We start from the raw sequence: 22,668 nt of genomic DNA on the forward strand, positions 1-22,668 counted from the left end.
CATCCCAGCCCTCCCCAGCCCTACTTGTTGCCCCCAGCCCTCCCCAGCCCTGCTCACTGTCCCCAGCCGTCCCCAGCCCTGCTCATTGCCCCCCAGCCCTACTTATTGCCCCCAGCCCTCCCCAGCCCTGCTCACTGTCCCCAGCCCTCCCCAGCCCTGCTCACTGCCCCTATCCCTCCCCAGCCCTGCTCACTGCCCCCAGCCCTCCCCAGCCCTGCTCACTGCCCCTGCTGCCATGTTCCTGAGCCAGCCTCTCCACAAAGTCTCTGTCACCCCCCTACCATAATCAATCCTGACTAGAATCTGCTTTCTCTGCTCTTCGGCCTTGGTTTTCCTTTGACGTTACCCTTCTTTATGTAATTTAATTTTGTGTATTACTGTTATTATTAATGATTTGGTATTTAATCTCAAAATCACAAGGTAACAGGAACAACTCCGCACCATTCCCACCGCCAGAGTTCTGTGTCCCTGTCCTCTAACTGCAGTGGTTCTCCCAAGGCCGCAGGTGTGGGCTGACTAGTATTTGTACAGCTGTCTGTGTACCTTTGCATGTACTTGGCATTACCCTTTGCTGGCACATTTCTTTGTATTGCCCTTAATACCACATTCTAGCCATTCCACTTATCTTCCTGCAGAGGGTTGGGGACAAAAGAAGATGAATCCTAGAGAGGGGAACATCACCCCAAACTCATTCAATTCTAACTTCCAGGTCCTAGTGAACCGGCCAACCACCTGCAGATGAAGCCGCACCCACTGGGTCTCAGAATGTCCCAATCGCCTGACAGCCATGCCAAAACCTCTGAGCCATCAGTTCCTTGGGCTGATGTGACACATCTGGGATGTTGCCAGTTGGTGTACCCTATAAATCAGTGTGAGCCAGCTGGCAGACGCCGCCATCCCCGGGTTTCAAATAGACCTGTCGGTGTAAATGAGAAGCTGTTATTATCTCCTTTAGGAATCTCTTCAGCTATGTGGCCACGCCATCACTCTGAGCTTCCCAAGTCCTAACCTGCTGACGTTCCCTCCAAGGACAAAACCCCAGACTTTTTTCTTTCCTTCTTCTAACTGGGTTATCACTGAAGCTTGGTGCCTGCACTATGAATCCGCCACTCCCAGTGACCATCTTTTCCATTATTTTTCTTCCTATTTTTATTTGACAGGACAGAGAAAACTTGAGAGGAAATGGGGAAGGAGAGAGCGAGAGAAAGGAAGAGAGAGAGAGAGAGAGAACTGCAGCCCTGCTTCACAACTTGCAAAACTTTCCCCCAGCATGTGGGGAGCGAGGGCTTGAACCCGGTGCTATATGTGCTTAACATTTTAATGTTCTGTGATTGTCAAATCTCTCCTCTAAGTGGGTCTCACACCTCCCACTCATCGGACTGGGAGGTGGGGACAGAGGGACAGGCATTTTGCTTAGGGACACACCAGTTAGTGGGGCCAGGACTCGAACCAGTTTCCTGGGCCCTGAAGTCTGGGTCAATCACTCAGTCTGAGCTGGTCCCTGGCAGTGACTCCCGGTGGCAAGAGGGGCCTTTTGAGGAGCCTCCGACATGAGCTCCGCTGGCTGTCACAGCACAGCAAGTCCTGGGGTAGACTATGTCCCCACAAGGGGCCACGGACGCTCAGAGAGCCAGGAGCTGGTCTCAGAAACCACAGCTGGCATGGGTGGGGTCATGTCTGAATCCCAGAGCTTAGCCTCTTTTTTGACCTTAAAAAAGATTTGATTAATCTATCAGTGAAAGAGGAGGAGGGGGCCAGGTGTTTGCGCACCTGGTTGAGAGCACATGTGACAGTGCACTAGGACCTGGGTTCAGGCCACGTCCCTGCCTGCAGGGGAGCTTTGCGAGTGATGAGCAGGGTTGCAGGTGTCTCTCTGCCTCTCTCCTTCCCTATCTCCCTACCCCTTTTGATTTCTGGCTGTCTCTCTCCAATAATAAATAAAGATAATAAAAAAAACTAAAAAGGAAAGAGGTGGATAGAGTGAGACAGAGTACCCTGTGGGTCACGTGTTTCTGGGGGTCCCGGGGGCCCACCTCGGAAGTCCATGACTTTACCCACTGCCCCACCTCCTCCCAGGCTGCCCCCGTGACCAGGGAAGGTGTGTTGACCCGATCTACCTGCCCTCTGCTCAAATACCATGCCCTTCTCGGAAGCACCTGCCAGCCCGGCTGCTGTCCTTAGAGGGGTGAGTCGCCACGGGGGTGGGGGGTGTCCACAGTGGCTTCCGGCCCCCCAGGCTGTGAGCGCTACAGCTGGGGGGGGCTTCCTTGTGACCTAATTGCTCTTGCCACACAATTCTTAGCAATGGGCTGGGCGTGGGTGAGGAGCAGGAAGGAAGCTGTCAGCGAAGCGATGACGGGGTGAAGCTAAAGCCCTTGCGGTGACAGTCACAGGGGCCATACAACAGGGCAGCAGCCTCCAGCCGGCCGCGGGCGGGCTGCCCCACATGCCGAGAGGAGAGGGTGCCCAGTGCCTTCCCGACGTCTGGGTGTATCCCTGTCAGGGAAGACGTTGCGACGGTCCTCTTACAGGAGAAATGGCTGTGGCGCACGGAGCTGGGACGACACCCACCCGAGATTCTGGGGCAGGGGGCCACGGGGCTGCAGAGCCCTGTGGGGAGGCCCTGAGTGCCTGCTCTGAGCTCCTACCCAGACAGAGCCCCTCTCTTGTGGCATGTTCTGTGTGGCATGTTCCATGTGGCATGTTGTCCCCAAGAGCCAGGACGTGTGTGTGCTCTGTATCTTCATTTTGTGATTCATATTTATTTATTTATTTATTTATTTATTTATTTACTTCTCCTCCAGGGTTGTCTCTGGGTTGGGTGCCGGCATGACGAATCCACTCCTCCTGGTGGACATTTTTTCCCCCATTTTATTGGACAGGACAGAGAGAAATTGAGAGGGGAGGAGAGCTAGAGAGCTAGAGAGTGAGAGAGACACCTGCAGACCTGCTTCACCGCTTGGGAGGTGTCCTTCCTGCAGGAGGGGAGCGGGGGCTGGAACCCGGATCCTCACATGGGTCCTTGCACTGCGTGCTGCGTGCTGGCCTGTGTCTTCTTCTCCTTGCTTTTCCACTCACCGCGAGCAACTTGAGTTAGGCCGCGTCTGTCTGTGCGGCTGAGGAGTCGCAGGTCAGCCGGGAAGGAAAACTTCTCTGCCCTGGCGAGTCCACTCTCCGTGGATCACGGGTGGGGAGACAGACTAACCAAAGTCAGGGCGCCCTGCCTGTTAATACTTCTGTGCACGGGACTGGAGACCAAGTTCAACTCAGGAAAGGCCTCAGACTCTGCGGCTCACAGATTTTTTTTTTAATTTTCCTTTTTGTTGTCCTTGGTTTTTTATTGTTGTTGTAGTTATTATTGTTGGATAGAGCGGAGGAATTGCAGAGAGGAGGGGAAGACAGTGAGGGGGAGAGAAAGACAGACACCTGCAGACCTGCTTCACCGCCTGTGAAGCGACTCCCCTGCAGGTGGGGAGCCGGGGGCTCGAACCGGGGTCCTTAAGCTGGTCCTTGTGCTTTGTGCCACCAGCGCTTAACCTGCTGCGCTACCGCCCGACTCCCCTCACACAGCTTTTTGACTAAAGAAATGAGGGAGGTCACGGAAGTCAGCTGATTATAAGGAAATGCCAGGAAATAGATGGGGGTGATGGGATATGGTTCATGCAGTCACGCTGGTGTTGGTACCACCTTAGCACACAGCCGCTCCTCTCTCCCTGGTCTCAGGGTGGAGGTGTATCCTTTCAGACAGGAATGTGAGTCCGGCTCTTAGGCAGATGAGGAGGGAGCAGAGGGCCTAAGCACCTGGTAACTTTCTGCTTAAAAATTTATTTTGAGGGGGGGGGGATAGCATAATGGTTATGCAAACAGACTCTCATGCCTAAGGCTCCTAAGTCCCAGGTTCAGTCCCCCACACCACCATAAGCCAGAGCTGAGCAGTGCTCTGGTGTTTCTGTCTCTCTCTCGGCATCTCTCTAAAATAAATAAATAAATAAATAAATAAATAAATAAAATTATTTTGATAAGACAGAGAAAACTGAGAGAAGGAGGGGGAGAGGAGAGAGGGAGGGAGGGAGAGACCTGAAGCCCTGCTCCACTGCTCATGAACCACTCCCCACCTCACAGGTAGAGACTGGGGGTTTGAACCTGGGTCCTTGTGCACAGCAATGCGTGTGCTTACCAGCCAGCCCACCCCCTGCAGGCTCTCAGCGGCTGTGGTGACACACGGAGGAAACGACAGATCTCAGTCCCCTTCCAGGTCACAGAGCAAGCAGATGACTCAGGCAGGGGGCCGGGGCCCCTGACCCTCAGCCCACCAGCACTTGGGTGGCCAGGCTCCCGCAGTGCACAGCCCGTGACACTCACCCTCATCCCCAAGACAGAATCCAAGATGCAGCGTAAGCCCCTCTGAGGGACTCCTGGGGGAGAGGCCGAGCAGGGTCTGTGACAGGTGTGCTCAGCCAGGTGCGCCACCACCCCCAACCCTGGCTCTACTCCTTTCCTCTTCCCGGTCTCCACAGTCTGCAGGCCGGGGCTGTCTGGGTGGGGCAGGGTGCTTCACCAAGGAGGTCTCCTCGCAGAGCTGGGGCCAGGCGGACGGAGTGAGTCTGGAGGGACTGAGTCAGCCCGGCCTCTGCTTGTAGCAGCCTGATTTGGCTCTGGGAGGGTCTTCAGAGGAGAAACTTCACCTGGAGAATGAACAGTAGCCCGGTGTGCCCTACTGCCAGGAGAGATGCCAGTGGGGAGACTGTCTGTGGTAGAAAAGGGGGTTGAGGGAGTCGGCGGCAGTGCAGCGGGTTAAGTGCACATGGTGCAAAGCGCAAGGACCGGCATAAGGATCCCGGTTCAAGCCCCCGGCTCCCCACCTGCAGGGGAGTCACTTCACAGGCGGTGAAGCAGGTCTGCAGGTGTCTGTCTTTCTCTCCCCCTCTCTGTCTTCCCCTTCTCTCTCCATTTCTCTCTGTCCTGTCCAACAATGACATCAATAAAAACAACAATAATAACTACAACAATAAAACAATAAGGGCAACAAAAGGGAATAAATAAATAAATACAAAAAAAGAAAAGGGGGTTGAGTTCTGATATTTTGAAGAAGGGGTTTGGGGAGAGGTGATCCTCTCTGTGCACATACATGCACGCGTACACACACACACACACACACACACACACATCACAGTGTGCAAGGACACGGGTCCAAGCCCCCAGTCCCCACCTGCAGGGGAAAGCTTCCCAAGGCCTGCAGGTGTCTCTCTGTCTCTCTTTACCCACCTTTCTCTTGATGCCTGGCTGTTTCTAGCAAATAAATAAAGATAATAAACAAATACTTAAAGAAGAAAAGACAATGGCTTGGTCCAACACCGCCTTTCACTGAAATTGCAGCATCTCTAACAGGTAACTGTTCTCACCCACATGTCGTTGACCTCAGGAGAAGGACGGAAGGGTCAAAAGGCCAAGCAAGTCATAGCTGGCAGGCAGCCCCCTGGAGGGCATCGGTGAGCTTGCCTGCCAGTCCTGAGGCGCTCAGCCCTGGCACTGGGTGCTGGGCTGTTGTCAAGGACCACACATTTCACAAGGCTTTTTTGTTCATTTTCTTCACGTTTTATTAGTGATGAATGGTGATTACAAGTTCACAAGGTGACAGGGTCTGGTTCCCCACTGCACCTCCCACCAAAGCCGTGTTGCCACCCTCCCTCCTCCCAAAGGAGCTGCCTACTTCTCTCTTTCTCAGCAACCCTCAGAAATGGCCGTCTGCTGCTCTGCTTGTGTTTCTGTTCTTGCCAAGGGCTGGCGTTTTCAAGAGCCCTCTTGGGTGTGCAGGCGGTTGCAAGCCAGAAACACAGCCCTGCAGTGGTCCTGGTTCCCAGGCTGAGTCTTCAGCTCCCCCCCAACAGACTGAGTCTCATTCCAGGGCTTCCCCAGGCCTGGCCCTGTGTTTTCCACCCACACTATTGATTCCTGCATCCTACCACTCCCACTGCTCCCACTCCCACCTGTAGGGAGCCACATGTGCCCTCAAGGTTGCTATTGGCATGGCCACACAGTCTCTGTTCACAGACGGCCTTGCTTAGAAGCTAAGTCCCTGCTTCTCTACTCCTTAGAGTCCTTGTTCACAGATGGCCTTGCCTAAAAGATAGGATCCTGTCTCCCAACTCCATTTCCCCATGAATCACCCAGGACCTTCCAGATAAGTGGGAACACGCCACTTCAATCAACAGTCCCCAGCTGCTAACTCCCCCCTTGCCCCGGCCTTAAAAGCAGCACCTTTGGTGCTAATAAACAGACTTGATCAGAATCCTGACTTGCCTCATTTCTCTCGCGTGTCTTGTCCCCTCCCCTCTCCCTTCTTTCCTTGTCCTCACTCGCTCTCCTAGGTTAACCCACGTTGAAGGTCCCGCGGGACGGGACACCCACCCACTTCATGCTCCCTGAATTGTCCTTTCAAATGGAAACACCCTCACTCTCTTACAATTATAAGGAGGTACACTTCCAAAGAACTCGCTTTGATGTGCCCTTATGAAAAACTGGACTTTCAAAACAACAACAACAACAACAACTGGATTTCTTATTTCCCTTTCTAACCCTCAGACATGGTTGGGATTATTTGTCCAATCCAAGAAGAACCCTGAGGGGTGGGGCCTCCCCCGCCACCCCACAGGGGTGCTGTCTTCCTGCTCTGCTGAGCAGTCTCCCTCTGGGTCCTCTGCAGTAATTTCCTGAGCCTTCTTATCACTCACTCACTCACTCAATCCCCTGTTTGTCTGGGCCAGGTTTCTGCCTGCCACCCCCACCACCTCCTGGCCCCTGGGAGTGGCTGTTTCCCTGGCACCCCTGGGTCTGAGTCACCAGCCATCCCAGTAGGAGGTGGGCGGTGGGCAGGCGGAATGGCCCTAAAGTCAGAGGGGCTTCCGTCCAAATCCCAGCCCTGCCACCTCTCAGCCCATGACTGGCTCTCAGGTTTCAGTTTCCATAGGAGAAAAATGCAGATGGCAGCCAGCCTCACCACCCCAGGGGAGGGGGAGGAGGGCAGTGCGGGGGGGGGCACCACAGACGCCCTTGTCTGGAGCTCAGCACCTGCCTGCAGAAACTGACAGGCAGCACGTTGGCAGTGTCCTTTTCTATCCCCTCCAGCCACAAATGCCTGAGCAACAGGAGCTGATTCTAGTCTCGCATGTCTCTTGTCCAGATTCAGTAACTGGAACTTAGCCCAGTGAGGAGCCACAGGGTGTGAGGGTTTCCCTAACTCCAGGGACTTGCTGTCCTGAAACTATACATATATATAATTTATTTATTTGCTTTCCTTTTTGTTGCCCTTGTTTTTTATCATTGTTGTGGTTATTATTATTGTTGTTATTGCTGTCATTGTTGTTGGATAGGACAGAGAGAAATGGAGAGAGGAGGGGAAGACAGGGAGGGAGAAAGACAGACACATGCAGACCTGCTTCACTGCTTGTGAAGTGACCTACCCCCTGCAGGTGGGGAGCCGGGGGCCCAAACCGGGATCCTTAGGCTTGTTCTTGTGCTTTGTGCCACCTGTGCTTAATCTGCTGCACTACAGCCTGACCCCTGAAACTATATGTCTTTTGACCCATGAGCCTCATGACCCAGAGCCTCAGGTCTTAGCACACCGAGACTCATTCGTTCATTCCTTTGCCCACCCATCCGTTAATCCAAGCAATGCCTGCTGATCCCTGCGGTGTGATCATAGTCACCGGACTCAGGAAAGCCACAAGCTAGGAGGACAGCCCAGCTTCCGTAGCAGCTCTGAACACCCACCTTACCAATGGCCCTGCAGCCCCGAGTCTAGCAGCTGCCACCTCCCCGGCCAGCACTGATGTCACGGAGTCTGAGAAACACAAGGGGAGCGGGCGGTGGTGCACCTGGCACTTGCTGCAGTGTGACGTCACCAACGCCCTTGCTGCTGAAGCTCTCTGAGTCAGAGTTCTCGGTGGGAAGCTGCAGCACCCCACCCGGGCACTAGGGAGCCACCTGGGGCATCAGGGGAGGACCCCACCTGCACCTTCTGCAGGAGAACTTCCTGTCCCCATTCTGAGCCGCAGACAGATGAGTCATCATCGTTTTTCCACCTGCCGACCAGACCCGGATGTCTCCAGAAGGCTGTGTAGTCAGGGACACGGATGGGCGGCCCGTTCTGACCCCGTGTCTGGAATCAAAGACCTGCTTCAGGACCTGACTGACACCGTTCTACAGAGATGTAGACCGGGGGGAGAAACTGTCTCAAAAGCGGGGCGGGGAGTGGGACAGGGGTAGGACAGGCCTGCAGGGGCACTGACTGCATTGTCCTCTTGACTGGTTCTGGGGAAGTGACTGGATTTTGTCACAATACAACAACAATACTATTTGGAGTGGCGTCAACCGAGGCCACATGCAGTTTTTTTTTTTTTCCTGTTAGAGTGGACACTTTGCCTTATGGAAGGACCCAGGTTCAAGTCCCCCAGTCACCATGTGGAAGACCTAGCAAAAGAGAGGCCTCACAAACAGTGGAGCAGGGTTACAGGGTTTCTGCTTCTTTCTGTCCCTCTCTTTCTCTATGTTTCACCCTCTGGCGGGTGGAGGGTGATGCCAGGAGCCCTGGACTTGCACAGGTGTGAGGCTTCAGTGGTGCTGACACTGATAACAACAACAATATCAACGGCAATAATGATGATGCAAGCTCACCACGTGCACTGTTCACACAGCCTCTTGCTTGATGCTCACACTGACCATGTCTTCTTTCCATCTGTCCTTCCCGCAGGGGGAAACACAGGCTCTCCAGGGAAGGTCAGCAGGATGACTAGAGTCTAAACCCAGAGCTCAGTTTAGAGCCTGCCATGCTGCTTCCTGTGAGGCACTGAGATCCACACAGAGGGAGCAGTGCTTGGGCAAGCCTTTCCCACACACCCCATTCCAGACTGGTTTTGCAGGAAACTCAGCTTATCGTATCTGAGTGACAGGTGGATCTTATTACGAAACTCGTCCATTGATGCACCCACCTGTCCACCCATCCATCCATCATCCATCTCAGGTCAGATTCCCTAGAAGACAAACCTGAGGCAAAGATTCCTATGCAATTGGAATTCTGATTTATTGAGAGTAGGCCAGGTGGCAGCACACCCATTTATCCACACATAGTACTAAGCGCAAGGACCTGGGTTCGAGCCCCCTCCCCTGGGGTGGGGGGAGGAGAGGACACTTTGAATGTGGCACTCACTGCAGGCTTGCAGGTGTCTCTTCCTCCCCCCCTCCCCCCGTAGTCCCCTCTCCTCTCAGTTTCTCTCTGTCTTATAAAATAAAATGGGGAAAATGGCCTCCAGGAGCAGTGGATTCATAGTGCAGGCACTGAGCCCAGTGATAACCTTGGAAACAAAAAAATAAAAATAAAGAAGAATTTGAGGGAGTGCCCTTGGGAGAAGCCTGCAAGAGATCAAGGAAGACAGGATCGTCTAGGGGCAAGCGGTGCAAAGAGGTGGCTCCAGACACCCAGCCCGACCCACAAGAACTGGGCCAGCAGTGCACCACCACCCAGCTGCTCCCGCTCAGAGGTGGAGGGTGGCAATTCCACTAGGTGCTACTTGACTCTAGTCACCACTGAGCAGAGGGGGAGGGGTGCAAGGGAAGGGCGAGAGGGATCCCAGGAGGCCTGAGCAGGCGGTCTGACCTGCAGACACCACACAGGTTCCCACTCATGGGGCCTGGGAGCCGGGGGGGGGGGGCAGAGGCGAGTCAGATATGGCCTCCATCCGCTGGAGCTCCAATCTAGTGGGGATTGTGGGGAGCCAGCCGGGTCCAGCTGATCGCATGTAACTTAGGATTCCGGACTGAGCGCACACATCACAACTCAGGACTCAGCTGAGGAGCCGCAGGCCCCTGGGAGCTGAGGTGGGAGTGAGGACTTGGGGCAGGAGGGAGTCAGTTTGGGAGAGTGTCCGTAGGGTGGTCTCTGGACCCGAGCGGGACTTCTTCATCTGGAGGCTGGACGGTGGCTGGCAGAGCACAGCATGGGAGCCTGGCTGAAATGGCCTGGACCCGAACTCAGAAGGAAGGTGCCTAGAGACCATCCCCTCTGGCAGGTGTCCCGGAGCCCGAGCCAGAGGTGGCTTCCTGTAGCCCTGGGCTGCTGCGCAGACCTCCTGCTTGGCTCCAGACACGCAAGTCAGCCCAATACGCTCCTGTGTGCTCCTGCAGACCTCCGAGCTCAGTTGGAGAGACGGAACAGGACCAGCTTAGGGCCCTGAACTCCTGCATCCTGCAGGTGGATGAAGGTGTAACAGTCACCCTCTTGAGAAGCTGCCCTGTCTGGCTGTCGCTTGGAGAGTTTACTGGAGAGGGTGCAACTGGGCCCAGGAGGCCTGGCAAGTGGCAGTGATGGCCTGTCACAACTTGGCTCCCAGAGTCACACTTGACCCCAGCAGCGATGCTCTGAGACCTTGTCTTCCCTTAAGTTCCTAACACAGCCTCAGAGGAGTTAGAAGGTGCCACAGGGGTGGGCTGGGCTGGGGGAAGACAAGACCCTTCATCTTCTGGGGTTAAAGACAAGTGATTAGGGTGGGGTGGGGGGCTAAGCACTGTGGCTGGGTGTCAGCAATCCTCGGAGACTTTGCAGAGCTCAGGAGCGGCAGGGCGGGAGGGTGCGGGCGGCTTCTCCTAGCACATGGGCTTCTGACCCTGGCAGCGGGACCGCCGGTAGTACCGAAGCCTCTTCTGGTAGGTGTCCAGGTTCCGCTGCAGACAGAGGGCCACCTCCTTGTCACACGCGCACAGCTGCTGCTCACAGAAGCTCCTGTTGCCAGCTGTAGGGTAGAGGGGGACACTCGGCGTCTGCCTCACCCCGACGCACAGCCAGAGGTGGGTCCTGGGTGCCAAGACCAAGCCTCTGCCCATGCTTTTTTTAAAAAAATTTAAATTTATTTATTATCCCTTTTGTTGCCCTTGGTGTTTTTTTTTTAATCATTGTTGTAGTTATTATTGTTGTTGTTGATGTCATTGCTGTTGGACAGGACAGAGAGAAATGGAGAGAGGAGGGGAAGACAGAGAGGGGGAGAGAAAGACAGACACCTGCAGACCTGCTTCACCACCTGTGAAGTGACCCCCCTGCAGGTGGGGAGCCGGGGGCTCGAACCGGGATCTGTATGCCGGTCCTTGTGCTTCCCTCCATGTGCGCTTAACCCGCTGCGCTCCTGCCCAGCTCCCCTGCCTCTGCTTTCTGTCCTTGCTCAGCCTTGGGTCACCCATCCTGGGTGCTTTAACTCTGGGTGTGTCAAGCCAGGGAGATGTACAGGGAAAAGGGCTTTCATGCCTGAGACTCTGGGGAAAATAATAAGTCAAAGAATACAGCTGGGGAGACAGCACAGTGTTTCAGCAAAAAGACTCTCCTGCCTGAGGTGCCAAGGTCCCAGGTTCAATCCCCAGCACTACCATCAGCCAGAGCTGAGCAGTGCCCTGGTCAAAAAATAAACCCCTCTGCTGGTGGCCTCGGCCGTATGCCTTATCCTGCCCGTGAGCTCTGTCTTTATTACCCACCATGCAACAGACAAGAGCAGCCACCAGGATGAGGGGAGGAGATGACTGGACAACGCAGGTGTGTGAGGGTCATGCTGTCATGAGGGTCTAGAGAGCCCCAGGGAGAACATGGCAGGGGCTGGTCGTGGCAAGCCCGCTGAGCTCACGTGTTGCCAGGCACAAGGATCTGAGTGCAAGCCCCCGGCCCTCCACCTGCAGGGACGAATCTTCACAAGTGGTGAAGCAGGGCTGCAGGGGTCTGTCTCTCTTTCTCTCCCCCTCCCCTCTCATTTTCTCTCTGTCCTATCAAATAAAACATAGAAAGGAAGAAAAGAGAAAGAAAAAGGAAAGGAGAATGGCCATTGGGAGCGGTGGATTCATAGTGCCAGCAATAAGCCCCAGCGAAAACCCTGGTGACAATAGTAATAATAATAATAATAATAGCAACAACAAAAACAGCGATGTTAATAATACAAACCACACTAGAAGGTTAAGCGTGGAGCAGACACTGGAGAAGCAAGGCTGCTCAGACTGTGTGTGCTTGAGACCAGAAGGCCTGCTCTCCCCTGCAGAGTAGGGAGGAGGAGGAGAGGGCTGAGCACAGGCTACGGGCGGGCGGGCAGGCAGGAGGTATCACGGATAAGCGAGCTTAGTGCGCAGGAAGGAGGGACATGGAGGGACAGCCGGTACTTGGCAAATGTTGGCTCTTAGCATCGCCGCTGCCATGGAGCCCTTCACCAGCAACCTTATGCTGGCTGAGGTGTGCCGTCCCCTCCCCAGCCCCGCCAGGCTGAGGATACTGGCCCTGAGGCCTGGATTCTAACCCAGGCCCGGTGGTCTGCTGCTGTCCTCCCCAGCCTGTTTCCTCGCCTGCAAAAACAGACCTTGTGCATCCTGGCTGGGCTGCTGTGAAGACTGGCACTGAGCAGAACGATGTCGGCACTGTCTGGTGCCCTGTGCCCCTCAGCCGGGCGCTCTGTGGGAGGCATCCACGAGGCTCCCTCGTCTGCTCTCACTTCATCTTTTTGATATTTTAATTTATTATTGGACAGAGACAGAGAGAAATTGAGAGGGGAGGGGGAAACAGAGAGGGAGAGAGACAGAGAGACACCTGCAGCCCTGCTTTACCACTCATGAAGCTTTCCCCTCTGCAGGTGGGAACTGGGGGCTTGAACCCAGTTCCTTATGCACTGTGATGCATGCACTTAACCCGGTGCGTCACCACCTGGCCCCTCATTTCAATTCTTACACAAAATTTTTTTGGGGGGTAGAATAATATTGCCCTGAGTTTCTAGAATGGGACAGCAAGGTTCAGAGAGGTCAGGCAGCGTGCTCAAGGTCACGACTGGCTGGTGGAGGCTCTGTGATGCACCTGAGGTCCGTGTCTCCAGGTGCTGGAGGGACCCCAGCCTCCGCTGGTCCTTCCTGCACCCCCAGCCCCCTCCTGCCACAGCCCAGCTACCGCTGCTGCCCGCAGACCCAGGACAGGAAGGTCGGGCAGCCTGTGCCCTGGTGGGCAGCACGTGAAGACAGTGAGAGCCGCCCTGCCCTCGACCTCCGCGCCCCCTCCGCCCAGGCCCAGGCACTCACTGCACTGAATGGCGCCCTGGGAGAGGTTGTATTTGTAGTGGTCCGTGTGGTGGCGACACAAGTGTTGCCTCAGGTGGGCATAGCAGCAGTCGTGGACTTTGCAGCACCTGAAGAAGTGCATGGGAGGTGAGAGGCTGGCCAAACAGTGTCTCCGCCCAGGGGAAGCCCTTGAGCCAAAGCCTGCAGGGTGCTGTTCTCAGGGTCATGAGAGTGGTGCTGACTGAGGGCCTCCTTCCTACCCATCAGGGGCCGGGTCCACCTGCACGTGCCCTTAGTCCTCTGCCTGCCCTGGAGGCACAGGTGAGAGAGCCAGACGTCCAGACAGGGCTAGTAGACACACACGTGCCCGGGGCCGCACAGCCTCCTCGTGGTGGACACTGAAGCCGCTCGGGGATTACCTGGCTCCCATCCCCCCGGCTGACTCCCAGGGCTGCTGTGAGGAGATGGCGAGAGAAACGTCAAGACAGCTGGGGCTGTAGGTCGCGCCTTGGCATTATCCGCTGGGTGTGTAGGCCTGCCCATGACCTTCACCACTAGTGCTTCCGGGTCCTTGTGGGGACCGGTCTGGGAGTGGTGTCGCTGGGTGGAGTGAGTCAGTGTTTTTCTGCTAGAGTGTCGTTGGATTGTGGGTGGCCTATACAATGGGCCGCAATCAAGACAGAGGAGGCGGTGTTGTCTGGAAATGGTAGGACTGAGGAGAGTGTACGCAGGGAAGTAAGTGGAGAGGTGAGGCACAGCCTCGGTGACACACAGATGAGCTGAGTATGAACACTTGGAAAAAGCAACACAGTAAAAAGAATCCTTCCAGTTGTATTGCTACATGGAAAACTGGGAAATGTTATGCGTGTACAAACTATTGTGTTGACTGTTGAATTTGAATCACTAATTCCCCAGTAAAGAAATTAACAACAACAACAAAAAAGAATCCAAGAGTAGCCAAGGGGGTCTCAGACCCCGTGAGAACAAAGGTGGTGGGGGTGGGTGGGGCACAGAACTGGGTGAAGGTGAGGTGACTCCCACTTACTCTGCAGGGTATAAAAATGCCCCTGAATCTTGTGACTTTGTATGGTGCGGTCAAACCACGTATTAACACACATGTATGTTCATGTCTACCCCCACACATATATCTTTATAGATGGAGAGAGAGAGAGAGAGGAGTACAGGGTGTGTGCATAGGGTCGGGTGTTCTAACTACACCAGAGGCCAGGGCTTCGAGGAACCTTTCGGAGGGCCTGGGTCCACCTGGGCTTGCCGCAGACCACCTCACACACAGTACAAACTGATCCACTGAGTGAGAGGGCCGGGGGGCGGGGAAAGGGAATCCCGGCGGGGAGGCCCTGCTGGCAGGGTTACCAGTCTGTGGCGTCTAGCGGCTGTCCTCTCCCGCCAAGTCCACAGTGGCAGCCGTAGGTCCAGTAGGAGAAGAGGGGGATCTTCCCCGTCAGTTCCCTGACCATCTTGTTGAGGTTCAGGATCCCGCCCTGGGTTGGAATCACACCTGCCGGGCAACCAGGAGGGAATGGAGTCAGTGGGCCACAGGCCTGGAGCAGACCCGTGACCACGGCTAATAAAATAGCAGAGGCTGTTCAGACAGTGGGAATAGAACGAGAGAGAGGCCCAGGAAGACAGCTCAGCTGGGGGCTGCCTGGTCTGCCGTGTGACCCAGGTTTCAGCCCAGACCCTTCCTCACCGGGGGAAACTTTGGAGCTGTGAAAAAGCTGGCCTGGAGCAGTGACATTCCAAGAAATAACAATGTGAAAATGTAAGGACTGAACGATACCTAGTGACTGTTTACTCTCTCTCTCTCTGTCTCTCTTTCTTTTTTTTTTTTTTTGCCTCCAAGGTTATTGATGGGACTCAGTCCCTGCACTACAAATCCACTGCTCCTGGAAGCCACTTTTCCTGTTTTGTTTTTTGTTGCCCTTGTTGTTTTATTGTTGTAGTTATCATTGATGTTGTCATTGTTGGATAGGACAGAGAGAAATGGAGAGAGGAGGGGAAGACAGAGAGGGGGAGAGAAAGACAGACACCTGCAGACCTGCTTCACCGCCTGGGAAGCGACCCCCCTGCAGGTGGGGGAGCCGGGGGGCTCGAACCGGGATCCTCACGCCGGTCCTTGGGCTTAACACGCTGCGCTACCGCCCAGCCTCCTACAGTGTCTTCTCATATACTCTTTTACTGACTCTATTTTCTCCTCCTTCCTTCCTTCCTTCCTCCCTCCCTCCTTCCCTCTCTCTCTCTCTCTCTCTTTCTTTCTTTCTTTCTCTCTCTCTTTTCTCTTCCTTTCTTTTTGGAACCAATGTCTTGCACCAGTGTGATTTCACTGGTCTGGGACATCTTTTCTTTCAGGGGGTGGGGCAAGAGAAGCAACTTTCTACCCTCCTCAAAGACTCGCTCACCAGGTGCCAGGGCTCAAACCCGGCCGGCCCCTGAGCTCTCTCTCTCTCTCTCTCTCTCTCTCTCTCTCTCCAGCATCTGAGCTCCTTCTGCTCCGTGAGGTCAAGACTACCGTTCACATCGTCCGGTTCCTGAGGCCGTGTGTGTCCAAGTGCAGCTGCACACGGTCCTCACTCTAGGCCCACCGCCACTGCCATGTGTGCCGGGCCTCCCTGCACACAGCTGCTCCCCCTTCAGCAGCCCAGATCCACAGGCAGAGTCGCAGGGCTGCTCAGAGCTTGTTTTTATCCGACCCGTCCTATCGGGGTTGCTCTGTGCTTGCCTTTCCCCGTGCCCTTGTTTTGTCCTTACATCCGACACAGTATTGCGGCCGTGTGGAGTCTTGTGTGCACACACCCACACGTGTGGGGCACGTACACCAGTGCAGAGCAGCGCTGCACACACACGTGTGGGGCACGTACACCAGTGCAGAGCAGCGCTGCACACACACATGTAGGGCATGTACACCAGGGCAGAGCAGTGCTGCACACACACGTATGGGTCATGTATACCAGTGCAGAGCAGCGGTTCGCACACACACAACACATGCACACACACAACACATGCACACACACACACACACACACACACACACACACACACACACACAGGCTTTTTGGTGCCGTGTTCTAGGTGTTGTGTTCTAGATTTATAGAAAAGTTGCAGAAGGCTGGAGCCATAGCATCATGGTTCTGCAAAAGACTCATTCTTGAGGCTCTGAGGTTCCAGGTTCAATCCCCAGCATCACCATGAACAAGAGAGGAACAGCAGTCAATCTCTCTCTCTTTAAAGTAAAGATAAGTAAAAAAGATTTTTTAAAAAGTCACAAAGACCACGGGAATAACAGTATCATCTCAGTCTGAGAAAGGGGCATCAATCCTCCCTTTAGGCCTCCCTCCCCTCCCAGTCGTGGGTCCTGTCCACACTCACCTGCTAACACCACCAGCACACAGAGCAGGGGCAGTTCCATGATTCCGGCAGAGAGAGAGCAGGGAACAGCCACTGGAAGTCCCCTTCCTATACCACTTATATCAGCAGCACCCACCCCTCCCACCTCGGAATGAAAACTCTGCTTCTGTTTCCTCTTTTCTGACTCTGGAAATATGTTAATGCTTAATATTCACTACTACTTATTTATAAGGTTTGATATTTTTATTATGTAATATAGGTAATGTAATACAATGTGTAATAAAATTGATTTTTTATTATATTACTTAATTAATGTTATATAATATGATTAATGTTTAATATTTTAATTACTTTTTGTTTGCAAAATAAATACACTTAGTATAAGGGTGGAGAGGCAGCATAATGGTTATGCAAAAAAAACCACCTTCAGATTCGAGGCTCCAAAGTCGCAGGTTCATTCCCCCTCACAAGCATAAGCCAAAGCTGAGTAGTGCTCTGATTTAAAAATAAAAGTCAATAGATAAATTTTTTCCTCTTTCTCTCTACCTACCTCCTCTCAATTTCTCTCTGTCCTATCAAACGAATAAATAGACAAATACTTTTTTAGAGAGTGGGGAGGCCAGGCGGTCTTGCCCCACATTGAGCACACACACACACACACACACACACACTATGATGCACAAAGGCCCCACAGGCAGCAAAGTAGTGCTCGTTCTTTCTCCCTCTCTATCCCCCTTCCCCCTCAATCTCTCTCTGTCATGGAAAATAGTATATTATATAAATCTTGAAGAAATTCATTCGGTATAGGAGACTTGGAAAACACAAGCAATAAAAGGAATTTTCTAAATCACCTGGGAGGGCCGAGGAGAGGCAGCATACCAGTTACACAAAACACTTGCATGTGTGAGAGACTCTGAGGTCCCAGGTTCAATCCCCAGCATCGCCGTAAACCAGAGCTGAACAGGACTCTGGTCTCTCTATCTCCCTGTATCTTTCTCTCTGTGTCACTGCCATTTAAAAAATGACCTCCCTGGGCAGACACCCTCACCCATGTGTCCTGGAGCTTCCCCTCCCCAGAGCCCTGCCCCACTAGGGACAGACAGACACAGGCTGGGGGTGTGGATCCACCTGCCAACATCCATGTCCAGCGGAGAAGCAATGACAGAAGCCAGAGCTCCCACCTGCTGCTCCCCATAATGATCCTGGATTCATGCCCCCAGAGGGATAAAGAACAGGGAAGCTTCCAATGGAGGGGATGGGACACGGAGCTCTGGAGGTGGGAGCTGTGTTCCACAAGTGGTGAAGCAGGACTGCAGGTGTCTCTCTGTCTCTTTTCCTCTCTGTCTCCCCCTTCCCTCTCAATTTCTCTCTGTCTCTACCCAATAATAATGGATAACAATTTTTAAAATAGTAATGCTCGAGGCTAGATCTCAGATCATGTCCAGAGCTGTTTTCTAGGGTATATTCCTAAAGTGGACGTGCTAAGTCAACACACATAGAGACAAAGAAAGTAGAGTGTGTTGGCACCTTTGCAGCAGATGCGTCTCCCCTCCTGGTTACTCATGAGACCACTGTCGAGATTAAAGGCGTGGACCCAGCTACCCAGAGTGGAGGGCTGATTCGAGGTCCCACAAAAGCATCTTGGAATGGTAGAGCAGGGTGACCAGCCTCCCCTCACAGAGTGGGGAGTCCCCACCACGGCTGCTCTGCAGTGAGGCCAGGTCCTAGAGAGGCCGCAGGAGGGCTTGTGATGACATTTTTAAGTGTTTTTTTTTAATATTTATTTATTTCATTTTTGTTGCCTTTGTTGTTTTTATTGTTGTAGTTATTATTGTTGTTGATGTCATCATTGTTGGATAAGACAGAGAGAAATGGAGAGAGGAGGGGAAGACAGAGAGGGGGAGAGAAAGACAGACACCTGCAGACCTGCTTCACCGCCTGTGAAGCAACTCCCCTGCAGGTGGGGAGCTGGGGGCTCGAACTGGGATCTTTACTGGTCCTTTCGCTTTGTGCCATGTGTGCTTAACCTGTTGCACTACTGCCCGACTCCCTGTGATGACATTTTTGATGGCAGTGACCAGTGATGGTGGAGAGAGGGATCTTTACAGGTCTAGGCCCATCATGTCTGTGTGGGATTCCAGGGATTCCCTGACTAGAGCCCCAGGTGGCCTGGTGTTGGCCAAAAAGGCCATCATTAAGTGAGCCAGTCTCTTGCCTTTCCCAGATTTTGTAGTGCTTTATCTGACAAGGTTAGACTTGGAGTGACTGAGGATGTGAAGACTCCTAGTTTCATCTGCTCAATTCCTGCCTTTGGGTTCCTGTTTATTAGACAATTTGTCTTGCTTTATATCTCACTGACTTTCAGCCACCAAGTTGCAGATGCTGCCATGATGCCAACCTATCCTCCCTGGACACTCTCACCATGTGTCCTGGAACCTCCCCTCCCCAGAGCCCTGCCCCACTAGGGACAGACAGACATAGGCTGGGGGTGTGGATCCACCTGCCAACACCCATGTCCAATGGGGAAGCAATGACAGAAGCCAGAACTCCCACCTTCTGCTCCCCATAATGATCCTGGATTCATGCTCCCAGAGGGATAAAGAACAGGGAAGCTTCCAATGGAGGGGATGGGACATGGAGCTCTGGAGGTGGGATCTGTGTGGGATTGTACCACTATGATCTTACAATCTTGTCAATCATTATTAAAGAACTAATAACACATTTTTAAAAATCATCTCAGACATGATTTGACACAAAAGCTCTACTAACACTCTCTCACGGTTAATGCAGAGCCTGCGGGTTTTGGAAACTGATTTTCACTGCAGCCTGTCAGGCGGTTGTTTGAGGACCTGACAGCTGACTGATGTGCTGCTGCTGAGTTCCCTTCCACACAGTCAGCCGGCGTCACATGCGCCCTCCCCGCACAGCTGCTCTCATTCCCTCTTGTGCTGCACCCAGGAATTCCTATTTTATTTTATTTTATTTTATTTTGTTTTGTTTTGTTTTACTTTATTTTATTTTATTTAATTTATTTGCCTCCAGGATTATAGCTGGGTCTTCGTACCTGCATTCTAAGTCCACTGCTCCTGGAGGCCATTTTTCCCATTTTGTTGCCCTTGTTGTTATTGCTGTTGTTGTTGGATAGGACAGAGAGAAATGGAGAGAGGAGGGGAAGACAGAGAGGGGGAGAGAAAGACAGACACCTGCAGACCTGCTTCACTGCCTGTGAAGCGACTCCCCTGCAGGCAGGGAACTGGGGGCTCGAACCAGGATCCTTAAGCCGGTCCTTGTGCTTTGCGCCACGTGTGCTTAGCCCGCTGTGCTACTGCCTGGCTCCTAGAATTTCTTTTTTAAAAAATATTTATTTATTACTGGATAGATACAGAGTGAAATTGAGAGGGCAGGGGGAGATAGAGAAGGCCCAACTCCACAGCAGCTCCACTGGGACCCAGCCGCTCAGCTCCATGTTATCTGTTTCACTAAACGGAGACCTGGAGTGACAAGAGTAGATACCCAGAGGCTCCTTTGGAATATGAGAGAAGGAATATTTTAGTTAAATTCCAAAGGGCCTGTGGCTATACTAGTTGGTTTTTTTTTTTTTTTTTCCTTTTTCTCTTTGCCTCTGAGCCTGAAATCTGATATGCCAGTGGGTCCAAGTTATTGTCTGGGGAGATGATATCATGTCAACACCCATGTTCAGCGGGGAAGCAATGACAGAAGCCAGACCTTCCACCTTCTGCATCCCACAATGACCCTGGGTCCATACTCCCAGAGGGATAAAGAATAGGAAAGCTATCAGGGGAGGGGAGGGGACACGGAGTTCTGGTGGTGGGAATTGTGTGGAGTTGTACCCCTCTTATTCTATGGTTTAGTCAATGTTTCCTTTTTATAAATAAAAAAATTATATAAAAAAAGAATATGAGAGAAGACATGTGAACAGGGTTTGCACCATAGCCAGAGGCCACTGCCATCACCACCACCATATCCGCCGGTGCATCTCTGACTACACGAATTGGTTTCTTTGGTTTCTTTGGTTTTAACTCAGCAGCTACTAAGCCCACCCGACTCTGCCTCTTACGCTAGTACCCTGCTCTCCTCCAGAGACTCCGTCTGGAACTTTCTGACATCCGCTTTGCTCCTACTTGACGTTACTTGGAATCCAGGACAGTGGTTGTTTCCATAGCTTCCCGGCTGAATTCAACCATGGAGGTAATTTCTGGATCTATTGCTAATGATTATTTTTTTCTTTCTTCTTTTTAAAATTTATTTATTTGTTATTGGGTAGACACAGAGAGTAATTGAGAGGGGAGAAGGAGAGAGAGAGAGACAGAGAGACGCCTGCAGCCCTGCTTCACCACTTGTGAAGCTTCCCCCCTGCAGGTGGGGACCAGGGGCTTGAACCTGGGTCCTTGTGAACTGTGTGCTACCATCCCCCTAGTCCTTATTTCTACTGATTTTCCTGGATTTTATTAACGATTTACAAGATTACAAAATCAAAGGGGTACAATTCCACCCTGCTGTCAGCACCAGAGTTCCGTGTCCCCTCCCCTCCACTGGGAGCCGCTCTGGCTCTCCCAAGCCCACAGACACGGGCTGGTGATGATTTCTGTAAGGGTCTGTTTATCTCTCTCTTTAGGTTCATGATTAGTCAACGACTTATCTATTTTTTAAAAATATTTTATTTATTTATTCCCTTTTTGTTGCCCTTGTTGTTTTATTGTTGTAGTTATTATTGTTGTCATTGTTGTTGGATAGGACAGAGAGAAATGGAGAGAGGAGGGGAAGACAGAGGGAGGGAGAGAAAGATAGACACCTGCAGACCTGCTTCACCACTTGTGAGGTGACTCCCCTGCAGGTGGGGAGACAGGGCTCGAACCAGGATCCTTGCTCCGGTCCTTGTTCTTAGCGCCACCTGCGCTTAACCCTCTGCGCTACAGCCCGACCCCCGACTTATCTATTTTTAAAGGGTGTTTTCTTTAAATTTCCACAAGTGAAATTGCTGGGTAAGATGTATTTTTAGCCTTCTTCTTGTCTCTGAAGTTTGCAGGAATCTGGAAATCCCCTTTCTGCTGCTTCCTTCAGCTGCACCCGTGTAGCCACTGGGCCTGGGCCCAAGCTGCATCCCGTGGGCGACAGAGGGAAGCCAAGTGAGTCCCCTGCACTGGGCTCGGCAGTGGTCCCACCCGTCCCCAGGCAGGGAGAGGAAGACTCGCAGCCCAGACTAGAGAGGGTCACGCCCAGGGCGCTGAGGAGACAGCGGGAGTCTCTGTGGGAAGGGGCGTAGGAAAAGATGTGGCTCGGGGAGTGGCTTTCACACCTCTACCAGAGGACGCCAAGGGCTTCACTTCAGATTCTGAAGATTTCCGAGTCTTCAGGGCAAAGTAACCTGTGTCCTAGAACAGATTTCACAGATCACCAGCGAGGGTCTGGGCCTCCACGCTGACCTTCTGCAACAGATGAGACATTGTGCCTGGGGTCACTACCTACTGCCCCAGCCAGCACAGGAGGAGGAGAGGGGCACTACCCACTGCCCCACCCAGCACAGGAGGAGGAGAGGGAGCACAGCCCACTACCACACCCAGCACAGGAGGAGGAGGGGGAGCACTGCCCACTGCCCCACACAGCACAGGAGGAGGGGGAGGAGGCTGCCAGAGCTTGGCCCCTGGTCTCCTGCCTCATGGGCCCTGGCATGAGCCACCCCCCAGCCTGCCATTTTCCCTCCTTCCTCTGTGCAAAGCCTCAGACACTGCAGTGACCCCAACCCCTGAGCTCCCTACAGGATGAAGCTTGACAGCCAGGACATTTTAAGGGTTCAAGCCCTGGTCCCACCTGACGGGGGAGTCGCCTCACAGGCGGTGAAGCAGGTCTGCAGGTGTCTGTCTTTCTCTCCCCCTCTCTGTCTTCCCCTCCTCTCTCCATTTCTCTCTGTCTTATCCAACAATGATGACATCAACAACAATAATAACTAGAACAATAAAAACAACAAAGGCAACAAAAATGAAATAAATAAATATTTTAAAAAACACTTAAAAATGTCATCACAAACCCTCCTGCGGCCTCTCTAGGACCTGGCCTCACTGCAGAGCTCCTTTCCAACAATGACGACATCAATAATAACTATGACAATAAATCAACAAGGGCAACAAAAGGAAATAAATAAATATTTTAAAAAGAACTTGAATATTAAGAAACACAATATATCACATATTCCTCAGTGGTTGAGATCTGAGTTACCAAGGC

The 22,668-nt window shown here is 52.8% G+C and overlaps 1 protein-coding gene and 1 long non-coding RNA gene across 4 annotated transcripts; both read right to left on the reverse strand.

The window, feature by feature from the left end:
• Nucleotides 1-380: 380 nt before the first annotated feature.
• Nucleotides 381-8,811, reverse strand: LOC132541167 (uncharacterized). 2 transcript variants are annotated; one of them, XR_009552334.1, is made up of 4 exons: nucleotides 8,674-8,811; nucleotides 8,015-8,158; nucleotides 4,363-4,685; nucleotides 381-916 (listed from the first exon to the last, which is right to left on the reverse strand). It is a non-coding gene; the product is annotated as an uncharacterized LOC132541167 (long non-coding RNA). The 2 variants fall into 2 exon arrangements; XR_009552335.1 differs by having other exon boundaries at nucleotides 8,009-8,158.
• A 249-nt stretch (nucleotides 8,812-9,060) lies between these two features.
• PLA2G2D (phospholipase A2 group IID) lies at nucleotides 9,061-16,533 on the reverse strand. 2 transcript variants are annotated; one of them, XM_007534781.2, is made up of 4 exons: nucleotides 16,450-16,533; nucleotides 14,437-14,581; nucleotides 13,084-13,190; nucleotides 9,061-10,784 (listed from the first exon to the last, which is right to left on the reverse strand). In XM_007534781.2, exons 1-4 carry the CDS (start codon nucleotides 16,487-16,489, stop codon nucleotides 10,639-10,641), a joined length of 438 nt encoding a protein of 145 aa, XP_007534843.1. In that variant the 5' UTR covers nucleotides 16,490-16,533; the 3' UTR covers nucleotides 9,061-10,638. The 2 variants fall into 2 exon arrangements, with proteins under 2 accessions (XP_007534843.1, XP_060056926.1); XM_060200943.1 differs by lacking the exon at nucleotides 13,084-13,190.
• Nucleotides 16,534-22,668: the final 6,135 nt, after the last annotated feature.

Source organism: Erinaceus europaeus, chromosome 11 (assembly GCF_950295315.1).
Source record: "Erinaceus europaeus chromosome 11, mEriEur2.1, whole genome shotgun sequence".
NCBI lineage: Eukaryota > Metazoa > Chordata > Mammalia > Eulipotyphla > Erinaceidae > Erinaceus > Erinaceus europaeus.